At 33.2% G+C, this 15,572-nt stretch overlaps 2 protein-coding genes across 2 annotated transcripts; one reads left to right on the top strand and one right to left on the bottom strand.

Annotated features, from left to right (window-relative positions):
• The first annotated feature begins 846 nt into the window (after window positions 1-846).
• Window positions 847-7,793, top strand: LOC101259910 (homeobox-leucine zipper protein REVOLUTA). The gene is made up of 18 exons (XM_004251090.5): window positions 847-2,286; window positions 2,568-2,727; window positions 3,113-3,198; window positions 3,354-3,444; window positions 3,546-3,641; window positions 3,751-3,864; window positions 3,950-4,033; window positions 4,367-4,522; window positions 4,605-4,679; window positions 4,829-4,935; window positions 5,057-5,231; window positions 5,452-5,640; window positions 5,752-5,832; window positions 5,904-6,038; window positions 6,135-6,469; window positions 6,739-6,844; window positions 7,113-7,262; window positions 7,415-7,793. The coding sequence occupies exons 1-18, from the start codon at window positions 2,054-2,056 to the stop codon at window positions 7,565-7,567; spliced, it is 2,526 nt and encodes an 841-aa protein (XP_004251138.1). The 5' UTR covers window positions 847-2,053; the 3' UTR covers window positions 7,568-7,793.
• Window positions 7,794-8,134: 341 nt separating this feature from the next.
• LOC101260203 (CASP-like protein 5A2) lies at window positions 8,135-12,060 on the bottom strand. The gene is made up of 3 exons (XM_004251091.5): window positions 11,383-12,060; window positions 9,525-9,657; window positions 8,135-8,560 (listed from the first exon to the last, which is right to left on the bottom strand). The coding sequence occupies exons 1-3, from the start codon at window positions 11,592-11,594 to the stop codon at window positions 8,369-8,371; spliced, it is 537 nt and encodes a 178-aa protein (XP_004251139.1). The 5' UTR covers window positions 11,595-12,060; the 3' UTR covers window positions 8,135-8,368.
• Window positions 12,061-15,572: the final 3,512 nt, after the last annotated feature.

The following is a 15,572-nucleotide window of genomic DNA, read 5'->3' on the forward strand; positions in this document are numbered from 1 at the left end:
TGTATTTGATTTTTTTTTGTATCAAAGATTTATCAAAGACAATACCGTTATATTTTATTCTTTTCAAATTCTACATTATTTTGACTCTTTGTTTGGATGATAGTTATAAATTGTTCCGTCTCGTTTTGAATTGTACCATATCGTACTATATTACTTTAATGCATATTGGTTTGGATAAATTGTATTATTCTATGTCATTATATAATGTCACACATTGATAGTTCCGATGTAAATCTATAAGAAAAGTAAAGTATAAGGTGAAGCTACTGTGAGAATGATAGAATAAAAGATAAAATATAATTATTAAAGAAAACAAATAAAGATAAAATGATAACAAAATATTAGGATAATAACGTGATCACACCAATTTGATTTTCACATAAAAATGAATCTTTTTTTCATTACCTAATAATAAATTCAATACAATAAAATTTATACTAACAATTATAACAACCATTATATTTAGACTAATAATATAACAATCATCTAAACAAGGTGTGACCATGCTAATTTTTAAATCACAATTTGAAATTTGTAATCAAACATGAGCTTATAATTTCATGTAGGATATTTTATTTTTTTAAGTTATATATTTATAAAAAAAATAACCTTTCTACGTTCCATATTCATGATATCCGATTTATCAAATTACACCAAATAAGCTATTTTTTCTGTCCAACAACATAAATTATCTGTTAATTTTTTAAATTAAACAAATATTATTGAATAATTATTTTTAATATCGTGAACAATTATTATTAAACAAAAAAAATTATTTCAATTGAAAATATCTTTTCTACATTCTATCTTATCAGGCTTATTTTTATAAGATTTAAAATTTATTATACCGAATATATTATTATTTCGAAAGAAAAAAAAACTGAAAAACACAAAGGAAGAACAGTGAGGGAAGCAAAGGAAGGAGATAGCAGCATAAAAACACAGGCATTTTCGATTTGCGAGCTCAAAAAGCTTTAACTCAAGCAAAATTCTCAACATCACTCTCTCTCTCTCTCTCTCTCTCCATTTTCTTTCTTTTTCCTCAACCACCACTCTCCATTTTCATCATCTTACACAAAACCACCAATACTCTCTCTCTAAAAACAATAAAAATTCAATCTTTTTTGTTGTTCTTGAAAAAAACCATGTCTTTTACAGTTTGTTTCAGTTTCAGATCTTAAGGGGTTGTTTCTACTAATGTTTTGAACCTTTTTTCTTCTTCTGGGGTTGAATAAAAAACAGAAGGGAAAATCAAGAATCAGAGCTTTTTTTTGAATTTTTTTTGAATTCTGTTTGTTAAGGGGGTGGTGGTTCTTGTTTTTCTGTATAGGGTAAAGGGTGTTTGTTTGTATGATTTGTTTTTTTGTCTACTTTAAGAGAATCCATCCATCTCTTTTTCAGTGATATTTGGGAAAAAGAACTCCATTTTTGGCTTGTAATCCGAAAATTCAGGTTGGGTATCAAACGTGTCATTTATTCCAGCTCAGAATCTTGAAATTCATGAAAAAAAGTTAAAGTTTTTTTTTTTTTGCTTAAGATTCCAAAAATTTGAGAGTTTTGAAGCAAAAATCAAAGGGCTATTGGTAGAAAGTTAAAAGTTCTTTTTAATGATGATGGAGTTTGGAGGTTTGTGTGAATGGAAATGGTGTAGTAAAGTATCAAACACGAGTAATTTACAGCTGAAGTGATTTTTTTTTTTTGATTTTGTTGTCCTTTTCTGCCATATCTTTCGTTGAGCAGTTTTGGCTGTACCTTAATTTGTAAGTTTAGCGTGAAGTGTATGTTTGAGCCTTGTGTAGAAACCAAAAGGGGGAGAACCTAGGAATCTTCTAGTTCAATCAAGATCGTCCATTTCATCTTGTCTGAGATCCCTAGAAAAAAAAAGAACAAAAGAAAAAGATAAAGCCTTTGTTTCAGAGAATCTTAGTTCTCTGTATAGATATATATACATATATATGTAAAGCTGCTAAGGAAGTAGTTTCAGGGAATATATCTACTTGGGGGTGTTTTGAAAATCTTGATTTTTTTTTCTGGGGTTTGGATTTGAGGGAAAATGGCTATGGTGGCTCAACAGCATAGGGAGAGTAGTAGTGGTAGTATTACTAAACATCTTGATAGTAGTGGAAAGTATGTTCGATATACGGCTGAGCAAGTTGAGGCTTTGGAGAGGGTTTATGCAGAGTGTCCTAAGCCTAGCTCGTTGCGTCGACAGCAATTGATCCGTGAATGTCATATTCTGTCGAATATCGAGCCTAAGCAGATCAAAGTTTGGTTTCAGAACAGAAGGTATACTTCCATTGTTCAATTTTGCCCAAATTTTGGTTTATGTTTTGTTGTTAATTGCATACATTTTTATATGTCTATTGTGTACGATTGATCTGCACTTTACTTTGTTTAGTACTGCTCGAATCTTGTATTAGTTAGATCAGTGATGATAAACTGAATGTATCACTGTAGTTCTCCTTGCCTAGGCTTGTTGGTTGAGTGGTAGGGTATGTGTTAACCTTAGGTGATTGGGAAATTGAGCTTAGAGTTTGGTATGGAGGGTAAACGTTGTATCATTTCAGGTGTCGAGAGAAGCAAAGGAAAGAGTCTTCTCGATTGCAGACTGTGAACAGAAAGTTGTCTGCGATGAATAAACTGTTGATGGAGGAGAATGACCGCTTGCAGAAACAAGTCTCGCAGCTTGTATGTGAAAATGGCTATATGCGGCAACAATTGCAAAGTGTAAGCTAACTTAACTCTTCGTTTATTTTTTATGTCCAAAAGCTCCATGTGTTGCTTACTATATAGTAGATTAATGTCAAACATATCTTGTCTTTTTTGTTCACTTGATCTATGCTGCTGAAATGGCTACTCACTGTGTAGTCTAGATTATACAATATTCCACCGCTATTGAGTCCATGATTTTAATCAGTCAGTCTTATAATTCTGGAATGTGTTACTTTATATATGGGACTAAATTTGCATGGCATTGTTTTTGTGTAGTAGTACAAGAAACATTTAAGGTCCTGTGACTTCAAAATTGTAAGATGACAGATATCACCAGTCATTTGTGGATCAAGAGGACTTAATTTAAGCTTACTTAAGACTCTAATTGTGTTTGCTGCAGGTATCGGCGGCCACTACTGATGTAAGTTGTGAATCAGTGGTAACCACTCCTCAGCATTCCCTTAGAGATGCTAACAACCCTGCTGGGTAATAATTTCAAACAGCTATTTCTTTCACTCCTTACTTATATGATGTTAATTCTCAAACGTGTTCATACTGTATCTTTGGAGGAAGTAAATAGCAAATTTCACAATTTAAGGGACTGATTATTTATCTCTAAGTCATGTTTATTCTCTATGCAGACTACTACCAATTGCAGAAGAAACCTTGGCAGAGTTCCTTTCTAAGGCTACAGGAACTGCTGTCGATTGGGTCCCGATGCCTGGGATGAAGGTTGAACTCTAGTCAATCACCTTTTATTTTTTAAAATTCAGTATTTCCATCTGTATCATTGACCAGACGGCTAAAAGGCAATATTATCATTCAATTGTCAGCCTGGTCCGGATTCAGTTGGGATTTTTGCCATCTCACACAGTTGCAGTGGAGTGGCAGCCCGAGCATGTGGTCTTGTTAGTTTAGAGCCAACAAAGGTAAACAATTGGAAGTCTATTCAGAAATATTACTGCTGCTCCATTGCTAGTTTTAGTCCATTAATGATTGTAGATGTTGTCAGCTTTTTCTTACTAAAACATTTTACAGATTGCTGATATCCTCAAAGATCGACCTTCTTGGTTCCGCGACTGCCGGAATGTTGAAGTTATCACAATGTTTCCTGCTGGAAATGGTGGTACAGTTGAGCTTTTGTATACCCAGGTGAATACCTTCTCCTCAATCTCTATGTACACTTCTGATTTGATTAGATACAGCATTGAGGGGATCAATGAATCATTTCTTTCAGATATATGCTCCCACAACTCTGGCTCCCGCGCGTGATTTTTGGACGCTGAGATACACAACAACCCTAGACAATGGTAGTCTCGTGGTAAGCAATCCTTCACATTTAAGTGAGCTTGTGTTGGCGACCTGGCCACTTTTATACTTAGTTCTGGCATTCCCTGTTTAACTAGTCTTTTAACATCTCAACCATTCAATCCTTGGATTGAACAGAAGTCCTGAAATGTAATATTTTTGGGTCATATTTAACCAAATGCTGCATTATAATCCCCGTCTAGACCTTTGAGTATCTTGCTACTTCAGTATAATACTTGGCTCCATTATTTGTGATTCTTAATAGTGAATTCTATTAGCTGCGTCATTTGGTAGATGTTGCTCACAGTTTCTTTTTGTGTGGCATCAATTTATCCTCCTCACCAAGGTTTGTGAAAGATCCCTATCTGGTAATGGGCCTGGCCCAAATCCTACTGCTGCTTCCCAGTTTGTAAGAGCTCAAATGCTTCCATCTGGATATCTGATCCGACCGTGTGATGGTGGAGGATCAATCATACATATTGTTGATCACCTGAATCTTGAGGTAAGATTTTGTAAATTACTGCTTACCTTTGTCATGAACCTGTTTTGCATGGTAGCTGCAATTCACTTCATATATTTTTCAGGCATGGAGTGCCCCTGAGATTTTGCGTCCACTCTATGAATCGTCGAAAGTTGTGGCACAGAAAATGACTATTGCAGTGAGTTCAACCCTTCGTTATCATTTAATACGGCATATAGATTTATATGTTTGTCAGGTTTAAAGTACTTGTGCAGTATCACACTTCCCATAGCTTACTGCCACAGAAGAAGAACCATGATTTCATGCTTTACTTTCTTTTCTGTGAAGGCACTGCGATATGCAAGGCAACTAGCTCAAGAGACTAGCGGCGAGGTAGTATATGGTCTAGGAAGGCAACCTGCTGTTCTTCGAACATTTAGCCAGAGATTATGCAGGTGATGCTTATTTCTGATTTTTTGTTGTGTGGCTTTGAGATGATGAAAATTTATGCACTTCTGAGATGCCAATTCTGAAGTACATATACAAGTACCTTATTAGGCCATTTCTATATTGCAGAGGGTTCAATGATGCCATCAATGGATTCGGTGACGATGGCTGGTCAATGTTAAGTTCAGATGGTGCTGAAGATGTCATAGTTGCTGTCAATTCAAGGAAGAACCTCGCAACCACCTCCATTCCTCTTTCCCCGCTTGGTGGCGTCCTTTGTGCCAAAGCATCAATGCTACTCCAGGTGAATAGTGGATCTTTCTTGAACTGAATAGAATTTTTCATTCGACAACTACCTTGCTCTTGTTAATACACAACAAACAGAAGTTCACAAGTTCATATTTGCATCCTCTTTTGCGATACCAACTGAGAGACTGGTCCATATCAGCAATAGATGGAGTTAATTGTTAAGACAAGTGTAACTGGATAAATGAGAATAATTTGACTCTTTTGTTTCCTGGCAGAATGTCCCCCCTGCCGTACTGGTTCGGTTTCTGAGGGAGCACCGTTCAGAGTGGGCAGACTTTAATGTTGATGCTTTTGTAGCTTCTGCATTGAAGTCTTGTCCGTATACATATCCTGGGATGAGGCCTACCAGATTTACCGGTAGCCAGATAATAATGCCACTTGGCCACACAATTGAGCATGAAGAAGTAAGCAGTTTGCACTCCTTTGTTCTTTCAATGGCCAGGCTTGTTGCTAATATAATTATATAAATAATATTATACTTGAGACTTCTTCTCACTTTTGTTTTTGTTTTACAGATGCTTGAAGTTATTAGACTTGAAGGGCACTCTATTGGACAGGAAGATGCTTTTATGCCAAGAGATATTCACCTTTTACAGGTACTTCAGCCTTTACTTTGATGTTTCACAAACATTCTTGAAGGATATGCTAAGACAACAATCATTTCCAGATGTGTAGTGGCACTGATGAGAATGCAGTTGGAGCCTGTTCTGAACTAGTTTTTGCCCCTATTGATGAGATGTTTCCTGATGATGCACCTTTGCTTCCCTCCGGATTTCGCATTATTCCTCTCGAATCAAAATCAGTTGAGTAAATTATTCATCCACAACTCCATTGAATTTAGAGAATGAGCTGAGTTGAACATTTACATTACAGCATGACTTCTGATTTTATTACTCAGGGTGATGCCCAGGATACGTTGAACGCACATAGAACATTAGATCTAGCATCAAGTCTTGAAGTGGGCCCAGCAACAAACTCGACTACTGGAGATGCAGCTTCTTGTTACAGTGCACGATCTGTACTGACAATCGCTTTCCAATTTCCATTTGAGGACAATCTTCAGGACAATGTGGCTACCATGGCCCGACAGTATGTTCGCAGTGTGGTTTCGTCTGTCCAACGAGTTGCCATGGCAATATCTCCTACGGGAATGAATCCTACACTGGGGGCCAAGCTTTCTCCAGGCTCACCAGAAGCTGTAACATTGTCGCATTGGATCTGCCAGAGCTATAGGTAAGGTCCTCACAACTGTAATAGTCTTGTGAGCCTTGATGATTTCTTGATCATGGTGACACTTGTTCCCTTCTGTTCTGCGCAACGTTTTGCTTTTCATGTGCATGATCATGCTTGCTAGTTTTGGCTTACTGCATCTCTGATTTTCAGTAAGAGTGAGATACTGTCGATTATTTGAGAATTTTTTTTTTCTCAACTTATTGGGATAAGACATTAGAAGTGCTTGTCGGATTGTTAACATTCCATTTTCTTTTGCATTTTATCTCCAGTTATCACATGGGAACAGAGTTACTTCGAGCTGATTCTAGTGGCGATGAATCAGTACTAAAGAATCTCTGGCAACACCAGGATGCAATTTTGTGCTGCTCATTGAAGGTATGAAGTTCTTTTGCTACAGAATTTATTTATGAACTCGTGTGGATATAACGAAATTGTAATTAAGAAATGCTGTATGTTATTGTTGCTATGAAGCCTGAACATATACATAAAGGAGAACTTATCTGATTGGCGTTTAATTGTCCTCATTAGTGTTCCAGACATTTTTTTGACTTCCCCACATTAAATATTCTCGTCACGTTTCTAGTCTTTTATCTTTTTACAAGAACGTGTCAGTAAGTTGATGATGTTCTCTCTGTTGTTGCAGTCGCTGCCAGTTTTCATTTTTGCTAATAAGGCCGGACTCGACATGCTGGAGACAACATTAGTTGCATTACAGGACATTTCTCTAGATAAGATATTTGATGAATCCGGAAGGAAAGTGTTGCTCTCAGAATTTGCCAAGATTATGGAACAGGTAATTAGCTACTCTTGACATTCTGTTGGCTATTCTGATGTCATCTAGTATAATGGTTTGATCCACGGGCTATTGCAGAGCCAAAAGACCAAAGTTGAGGCTGTTTTCGTCTTGACTACTTCTTTTTTCCCACTGTTGTTTCTTGAGCACAGGGTTTCGCGTGTTTGCCTGGTGGTATCTGCATGTCAACAATGGGACGACATATTTCATATGAACAAGCTATCGCGTGGAAAGTGTTTGCATCGTCTGAAGAAAATGCTGTCCACTGTTTGGCCTTTTCGTTTATCAACTGGTCATTCGTGTAATGCTATCATATTTTTTTTTTCTTTTTCGACCTTTCTCACAGAATACTGATAGCCAGGAACACAGTTGAATGAGGGGACAAACGAAATTTTTTGTAATATGTAAAATTCCCAGTTTCTTCTGCATTAATTTAATTAGACTGGAAGGTGTATTTCATTTCTTGATTTCTTGATACTCTTGTGTAAATCTTTTTAGTGCAGTTTTGTTTTTGTTTTTTTTCGAGTGAAATTGCTTGTTTCTGAATGTTATATTTTTCCTTTTTTCTAGTTCAGAAAGTTTATTATTTATACAAGGTAACTCACAACCGCTATCCCTTTGGATAAATCAAGTTATCAAGCTTGATTTAGAAAGCATGTAGTGGTATTCGTTCATGTTCAACCAACTCGATCACCTTTACATGTACTGTAGATTTAACATTACATATACCTATTGTCAAAATTTATATAGCTCATATCTCTGGTTAGTCACAGTGATTCACTATCTCTAAGCTTAATCAAAATAGTGTTACGTAAATTAAGACGGAGAGGTACCAAGTGAAATATGCTAGGAAGAATGGCTAAATGATGGCATTTTCAGTATCAAACAATTTATGTGCAATCCTTTATATCCAGCAACAGAGTTAGAGCACAGCTCAATTACCCACATTAACCTGCTTTACGCAATCAGTATTTACACACTGCAGTAGCAATTGCATGTTTTTCTGGGACATTGATTATCTAGACAAAATTTTACAACATCAAAACAAAAGGCAGTACTTTTACAAGATATTTTGGCGTCGTTTCTAATTCCTTGAGAGCCTTTCTTCACCTGGATGCAAGTGACCAAAAGTTTAAGAGAAATGATGGCAAAGCACAGAACCAGCTAAGAAAAGCCATGGCAGTAGCAGTCTCGAACTCTAAGCAGTGATTTTGTGAGCAGACACCAAGGTCATTGCCAATCAGTACAGTAATGCCAGCAGAAGCACAGGCTGCAGCAAACATGAGGGTAGAAGTGACCTGCAAGAAAGACATTCATGAAGATGATAAATGGTAAGAAGTCAACAATCTGGACTATGCTCCACAATGAGCTTATTTAAAATCTTATGTTATATGCACAAAGTGGAATGTGGTGAATGGGCACAAGGATTTAACCAAGAGAATTCAAAATATAAAGAAATAAACACACGAGCCTTCCTTATAGGCGAAAGAGTAACTTTGATACTATGCTCACTTGAGAATTTCCTTTTGATTTCATCCACATTGTCCATGGAAGACATTTCTTTCTTCAATGGAGATTCAACATCATTGTGCTTCAAAATCAATTACATATTGATAAAAACTAATTTTGACATAGGATATATAGTACAACTTTTTGATTATTGGGGTTTCATCTCCGCCCAAGGGTGGGAATATGCTGTTAGAAGTAACTCTAATGTCACCTCATTATGAGATATTTAAAAGACAAATCAACTTATCAAACTTTAATAAATGGTAATTTGGACATCAAACTGGACGAGTTAAAAACCCATGTTAAAGAAGAACTTTCATGTCTGACCTCACATATCTATATCTTAAGAGATGAAAGATGGATCAAAAAATTCCAAGAATACACTAAGAAACTGCAAAACTTCCATAGGAAATTAACAGAATCCAAAATATCTGCATTAAGCTTTTTCATACCAATAGAAAGGTAAAAAGTTGAAACTTTTTGATATTTTACTCATCAAACAATACAAAATCACAGCACTAGTGTATTGAACTGATTGTTATGGGAGCTTTTCTCTGTCGTATCAAGTCCTTGCATGTCTGATTGTACCAAATTGTACAGTTTTTTCTATCACACAAAGAAATCAGAATGTTTGACAAGTTGATATGCATCTTTTTTATCGTACAAGAATACTACTTCAATAATCCCTTCATTTATTTATTAGCACAGCTACTATTACGTGATCAAGTTTTGGATGAACCTGTAGCAACTTACCCCATCACCGACAGCAAATAAACTCACAACCTGAGAGTTCTGCAAGCACCGTCCAACAAGAAGAGCATAAACATCAAGAATACCTAGAGACAAGCTCCATAAGCTCTGCAAGCCAGCAGCAGCGACAAGGTAACTGGGAAACCAGATAAGATGAAATATTCATCATAAAGCAACACAACTTCCAGTAAGCATGTTCTTGATCAAAGAGCCAAAAGACATAGAACTTATAAAACTTATAAACCAAATATGAGATACCACCCAAAAGAAAAGAGCTCTTAGATTTCCTTCACTCACGTTTACAGAAGGGATCCAAACTTCTAACAAGATATATGATGAATTATTGGCAGCATTCGCAGCCCAATTAATTGACTTCAAGTCAATGGAGATACCACGTGATTAACTAGCACATTCAGGCAATACTAGTCTATGTTAACAACAGAATTAAAGTCTGGTTTGAACAAATGTGACAGAAAAGAAATTTATAAAAGGAGCAAAAGTTAACCCCCTCTCCCCTCCCCCGGGCCCCAAACCATATACGAAATCTTAATTTGTGTACAACCATCCAGGCATCAACACACTTTGCCAGCATATTACCTTGTCCTTTTAGGAGGATGATAAATATCATATTTACACAGCACCAACCAGTACAGATTAACAACCTCTGGCGCACACTAGTGAGGATGTACCAATACATAAGATGTCTGTCACCATACTACAAGGAGACTTGAATCTGAGGCCACCTGGACTCGCTACCCACTAGATTTATACTTCCTATATAAGTTATAGACTGTATAGGCTGAAACTTTTAGCATATTCAGTGGAGAATCAACACATCAGAAGGCCACAACCCCATCTCCCAGCAATTGTTTTTTCTACAAGGTAGTTAAAAAAAATGGAAAGGTTTGCTTTCTTTTAACCGGATCCTTCTTCTTTGTCAACGCTACTAAGGACCCATTACTTCACTTATAAAAGATAATGAGAATGTGTATACAATGTATGATCTTTCCAAGACATTCAAGGCGCCCCTCAGCCTTCCAGCAGGAAAGATTTCAACATGAAAGTGAATTTCCATTCTTACTGGTTGGAGTTGGTCATCCCCATTGGGAGTTTAGGTAGTTAGTCGGAGAGTACCTAGTGACGCCTATTGCCTTCGTCTTATTCAAGTCAGAGTAAGCTGGCTAAGGTTGATGAGGAATAAGTCATTTCCCCCTCTTTCCATGGATATGTGTCAAAGGAATAGGCACATTTAGAGTAGTTGGACTTAAAGAATAGAATGCCCCGTTCCCGCGTCTCGCAGAATGGTCACAACACAGGGTGTTCCTGAGCAGTGAGACATACACCTATCACATTAAGTTCATTCGGAGTTCCTTACCCTAATTCATGTTTAATTCAATAAGCCATCTTCCTATCAAGGTTAAGGAGTCAACTGAGCATCTCCCGATTGAATAGCGAGTTAGAAATAAGTTATCCAACTGAGCACAATTGTTCCACATAATACACCACGAAGTCGCATACTATATAATCCTCTAAAAATCAGCCCCTTCTCAATTCGTTCGGTTGATTTCTCAAATGGTCACTCAAGTAATAGTTATCATCTCAAAAAGTCAGCTTTCTTCTTGATTCCAATTTTTTCAGTAAAGAAAATGGTGTTCTGAGATAATAATGAGTGTCCATGTGATAAATCACCTCCAATTCGTTTAATTAACAAATTGAAGACAAGCATCCAAATCTCAGCTCCAAACTGTTAATACAGAAATCTACCATTTCCAATTACGCCTCAACTTAAACATCTTACTCATATATGCTTATCTAAACATGATCGGAACTGAAATTTATGCTTTCAGAACAAAAATATTACCAGAAAGCTGTGACGGAAGGAAAATCACTGGTAGTAGCCATAACACAAAGCGCAACAACAGCAAATACAAACTGAGCGAAACGTAAGAAGGATCCACCAACCGTCCCAGGCATTCCTTGAACATCCTTCATCCTCACTCGCGGCACGTTAGCTGCTTCTGTTTGCAACGGTGGTGCGTCAACAGGATGAACTGAACCGTTGCTCACACTCATTTTCTGTTTATTGATTGAACTTTTGTCCTCCTCTTCTTCTTCTACTTCAGCTACCAACCACTAACCACCACCAACAAAACAATCAATTCACCCATAAATCATTCCAAATTTGCTTAACTAATTGTGCGATCTACAACTTCAATTAGACAGATCCGGAACTGGAAATTCTCCGGCCGGCGGAACCCTAGTTCCGGCAGAAATTGATCGGAGTATGTATGTAGCCTGTAAATTGAAAAGTGATGAATAATTTGGTCACAAGTTGTTATTGTCCCAAATAGACATTATTCTTATCAGCCATAGTAACTCTTTTACTTTTTTTTTTTTAATTGTTTGTTCACTTTTATCTGTTACGTTATTTTTTTTAAAACGAATATATAAAATATAAAGTAAACAAATAACGATATCGAAAAAATTTTGCATGAAAAGAAGGGTATGACATGTTCTTTTAATTTTGATGTTTATAATTGATACAAATAAACCTGTCTTATTATACAAATAGTTCATTATACTAAATTGGAAAAAGTATAATTTAGATGGGATATATTTGATGTTCCTTACGAGTATTTATTTTATTTATTGACTTTTTTGTTTTAATAATTAATTTAAATTTATTATTGTGAATAGTTAATTTTATTTACTTGTTGAACTAATTCTGTAGGAAAATTTATTATAAGTGCCTCAATTTTGTTTTCAACAAATGCTAAAACTAAATTACCATATAATACAAAAAGTTAGCTTTAATTTTTTTTTGTTCATTTTGCACTAAAAAGAATGAAAGGAAAAAAAAAATAAGAAAATCAAATAATGACAATAAAAGAGAAGTCAAAAGTATTTTATGAATTATGTATGAAAAAATTTAAATATGTCTTGAACTTTTCTAAAAGAATTATATTCAGAATTAATTTTTTTATTTGCGTTAAATAAAAAGTATATGTGAACTCATTTGTAACGGTAGAGTATATGTGAGTCACTTGTATATAAAAATAAGTAAGAGTATATATGAGTCACTTTCATAACGAGAGTATATCAATTTTAAATAGAAAAATTATGTCATTTTTCCTCTGCATATAATTTTTCAAATATCTAATTTAAAATATTAAATTAATCTTGTTTAATTTAACTTTCAATATCAATTAAATTAACTTTGATGAACTAAACGTGATGAGTTAAAAAGGTATTCTTAAGACCCATTATTTCTTTTATAATAGAAAAAGATCAAAATTATCATTTTAAGATATTAAAAATCACTTTAGAGTGTTTTTATTAATCTATTTAATAACAAATTTATCTTTTCTTTCACTTATTAAATTTAAAAAATATTTGATATATTAAAAATGACTCAATAATATCTAATGTACCTCTAATATTAGTCAAGGTTAAAATTTCTATATTTTAAAAAAATACAATTACACGAGATTTAATAAAAATTATATTTTTATTATATTTAACTAATTGAATTTTATTCCGTAGAGAGGCATTTGGTACATTAGAATTTAGATATGATGGAATATTATGAAATTACGTTAAAATTAAAAAATTATTTTATTTTATTTTATTAAAAATACAATTTTATTATGTAGTAAATTTATAGGTAAATCAAATAAAATATAAAATTAATCTCAAACTTATTCTTCAATATGTCATTTAATTTCATTCAAATTAATATTTTTTTTAATTAATATTTGCTTATATAATTAAAGAATTACCGACTCCAATCATTCCATATTTTTAAAATTAAAAGATAAAAAAAATTGACAGTTGTCTTCTTGCTTTTAGTTTACACTTTACACTTTACACTTCTTCCCTTAAATTATACATTTCTTAATCACCTTTTATCATCACTAATTAACCTAATTATCACCTTTCTCCCACCCAAACATAGATTAGTTATGCAATCAAAACACTTTTTAACACATAATATAATTAATAGAAAGCATGAATGATTTAATTGTGAGCACGATATTATAAAATCTTATATTTAAATTTATCTTAATAGATATTTTGATAAATAATTTTTTGTAGAAATAATTTCAGATGAATCTTCTTGATATCAATGAGCTAGTTCAATAAGTTCTTACCTTGTAAATTGAAATAAAAATTGAATATTATCACAATGTAATCTTGAGGTTGAAAAGATGCAACTCTGACTCTCTTTCGAGAGAGAAATTAACAACACTAGACGAAGAATTTCAACTCTCTCCGTTATAACTGCAAGACGGTCCACAAGCTCATTTGATTATAATCTGAGTTGTAATATCTTGTCTAATTAGTTGTTAGTTAAAATTAAGAGTAAGGGTATAACACGTGAAAATATGATTCTTGTAACTTCAGTCAATTTGATTTGTTAAATTCAGCTCATTTAAATTCTAAATTGATAATTAGTTTAACTTAACTCATGAGAAACCTAACCAAAATATTCTTTTTTGTTGTTGTTTGATATGTTATTCATCTTCACAAAAAAAAAAAAATCATCATCATATAATTAAATGTATTATCAAAATACAGATTAGATTGTTTATTATTCATTATTCACTCATTTTTAATCTAGATTATCTCAACTCAAGTAATCTTTTAGTGATTTAATCACTTGCTCATTTATTAATTCAATTTATCTTATTTCGTTTATATTTAATTCAGTCATTCATTTAACATCACTATTTTAAAAAACATGCCTTGGATTATAAAATTTATTAGCTTATAATTAGTGCAATTGATTGTTGTTCACCAAAAGAGCGATTAATCATACTTGAAACGACTTCTTTTGTTATATGTTATAAAAAAAAAAAGGAAAAAGGACAATTTACAAGAGCGATAAATTAAAGATCTGTTTGACTATGAAAATTATTCCATTCTTTCTAATATATTTTTATTTCAAATTCATTTAATTATAAATTTTACTAGAGTAATTTGGGCCAGAATTGGAAAACAACTTATAACCTATGTTTTTAATCTACTTTTTACTTTTAAAGTTAAATTAAAATATATTCAAATATGATTTATCTTAAACTCCAACTCTATAAATGTTTCAGCAAAAGTGAAAAACATTTAATATTTATAAACGCACCTACTAAATATTGTTGCATAGCATTGTGTTACAATGACCAACAATATAATTATATAAGCCTCTATGTTTAATAGCAACTTGTAGGTTTTTTTCTATTTATTTTAAAAATTGGGTTGACAAAGGAGAAACGGGAAAAAGAATAATCATAAAGTGAAAAGTTGAACTTTCGTCAACAAAATTAAGATTCAGGTAATCAATCTATTTAGCTATTAACTCAACTTAGCTCATTTGGATATATTAAAAAAGCTGCAATTAGATCACAAGTTCAAACTCTGTATAGAACAAAATAAAAAATAATTTTAATTTTCAATTTTTAAATTTATAATTATTATAGAGAATTGATTTCAATATAAATAAGTAAATTGTACAGCAACTACCTTATTTTTTGTATATAAAAAGTTTAGTATATATATTGTTGGGTCATGTCAATGGGCCCTAAATTTCCTCATTACTCACACCATGAATTTCTTATATATTGCAAAATTGACCATCATTTTCGTGATAGAACTTTACCAACATAAAGTTTTTTAAAAAAAAATCATATTGTAGTGCAAATTGCAAATTATTTCCTTCAACTTGCAAATTATAGATTTTGCTAAAAATGTCAGTCAAATTAGTGTTTAATATTCAACTATTGTGTGATACTTTAAAAATGATTTTATTTTTTCGATAAATACAAATAAAATTAGCTACATGTACGCAACGGTATTTAGTTATGAAATTTGATTTACCAACCATAGTAATTATGAAACCAATATGTATGCTTAAATGAACATTGATTTTTTCACTTTTATCTTAAAATATTGAGTTTGAAATTTGAATGTGAAAATAAATTTTGATGAAGAGAGTTTTCTTTTTCGGCTAATCTTAATACTTATCTCAATCATAAAGTATAAAACTAAAAAATGTGATTA

Source organism: Solanum lycopersicum, chromosome 11 (assembly GCF_036512215.1).
Source record: "Solanum lycopersicum chromosome 11, SLM_r2.1".
In the NCBI taxonomy this organism is placed as follows: domain Eukaryota; kingdom Viridiplantae; phylum Streptophyta; class Magnoliopsida; order Solanales; family Solanaceae; genus Solanum; species Solanum lycopersicum.

Bases quoted from the DNA above. Each gene is read 5' to 3' on its own strand.
- LOC101259910 (XM_004251090.5), top strand. From the start codon at position 2,054: ATGGCTATGGTGGCTCAACAGCATAGGGAGAGTAGTAGTGGTAGTATT. The intron at 2,287-2,567 runs GTATACTTCCAT...GTATCATTTCAG, and splicing joins GTTTGGTTTCAGAACAGAAG to GTGTCGAGAGAAGCAAAGGA. The intron at 2,728-3,112 runs GTAAGCTAACTT...TGTTTGCTGCAG, and splicing joins TGCGGCAACAATTGCAAAGT to GTATCGGCGGCCACTACTGA.
- LOC101260203 (XM_004251091.5), bottom strand. From the start codon at position 11,594: ATGAGTGTGAGCAACGGTTCAGTTCATCCTGTTGACGCACCACCGTTG. The intron at 9,658-11,382 runs GTAATATTTTTG...CTGGTTTCCCAG, and splicing joins CCTTCCGTCACAGCTTTCTG to TTACCTTGTCGCTGCTGCTG. The intron at 8,561-9,524 runs GTAAGTTGCTAC...TCTTTCTTGCAG, and splicing joins TATTTGCTGTCGGTGATGGG to GTCACTTCTACCCTCATGTT.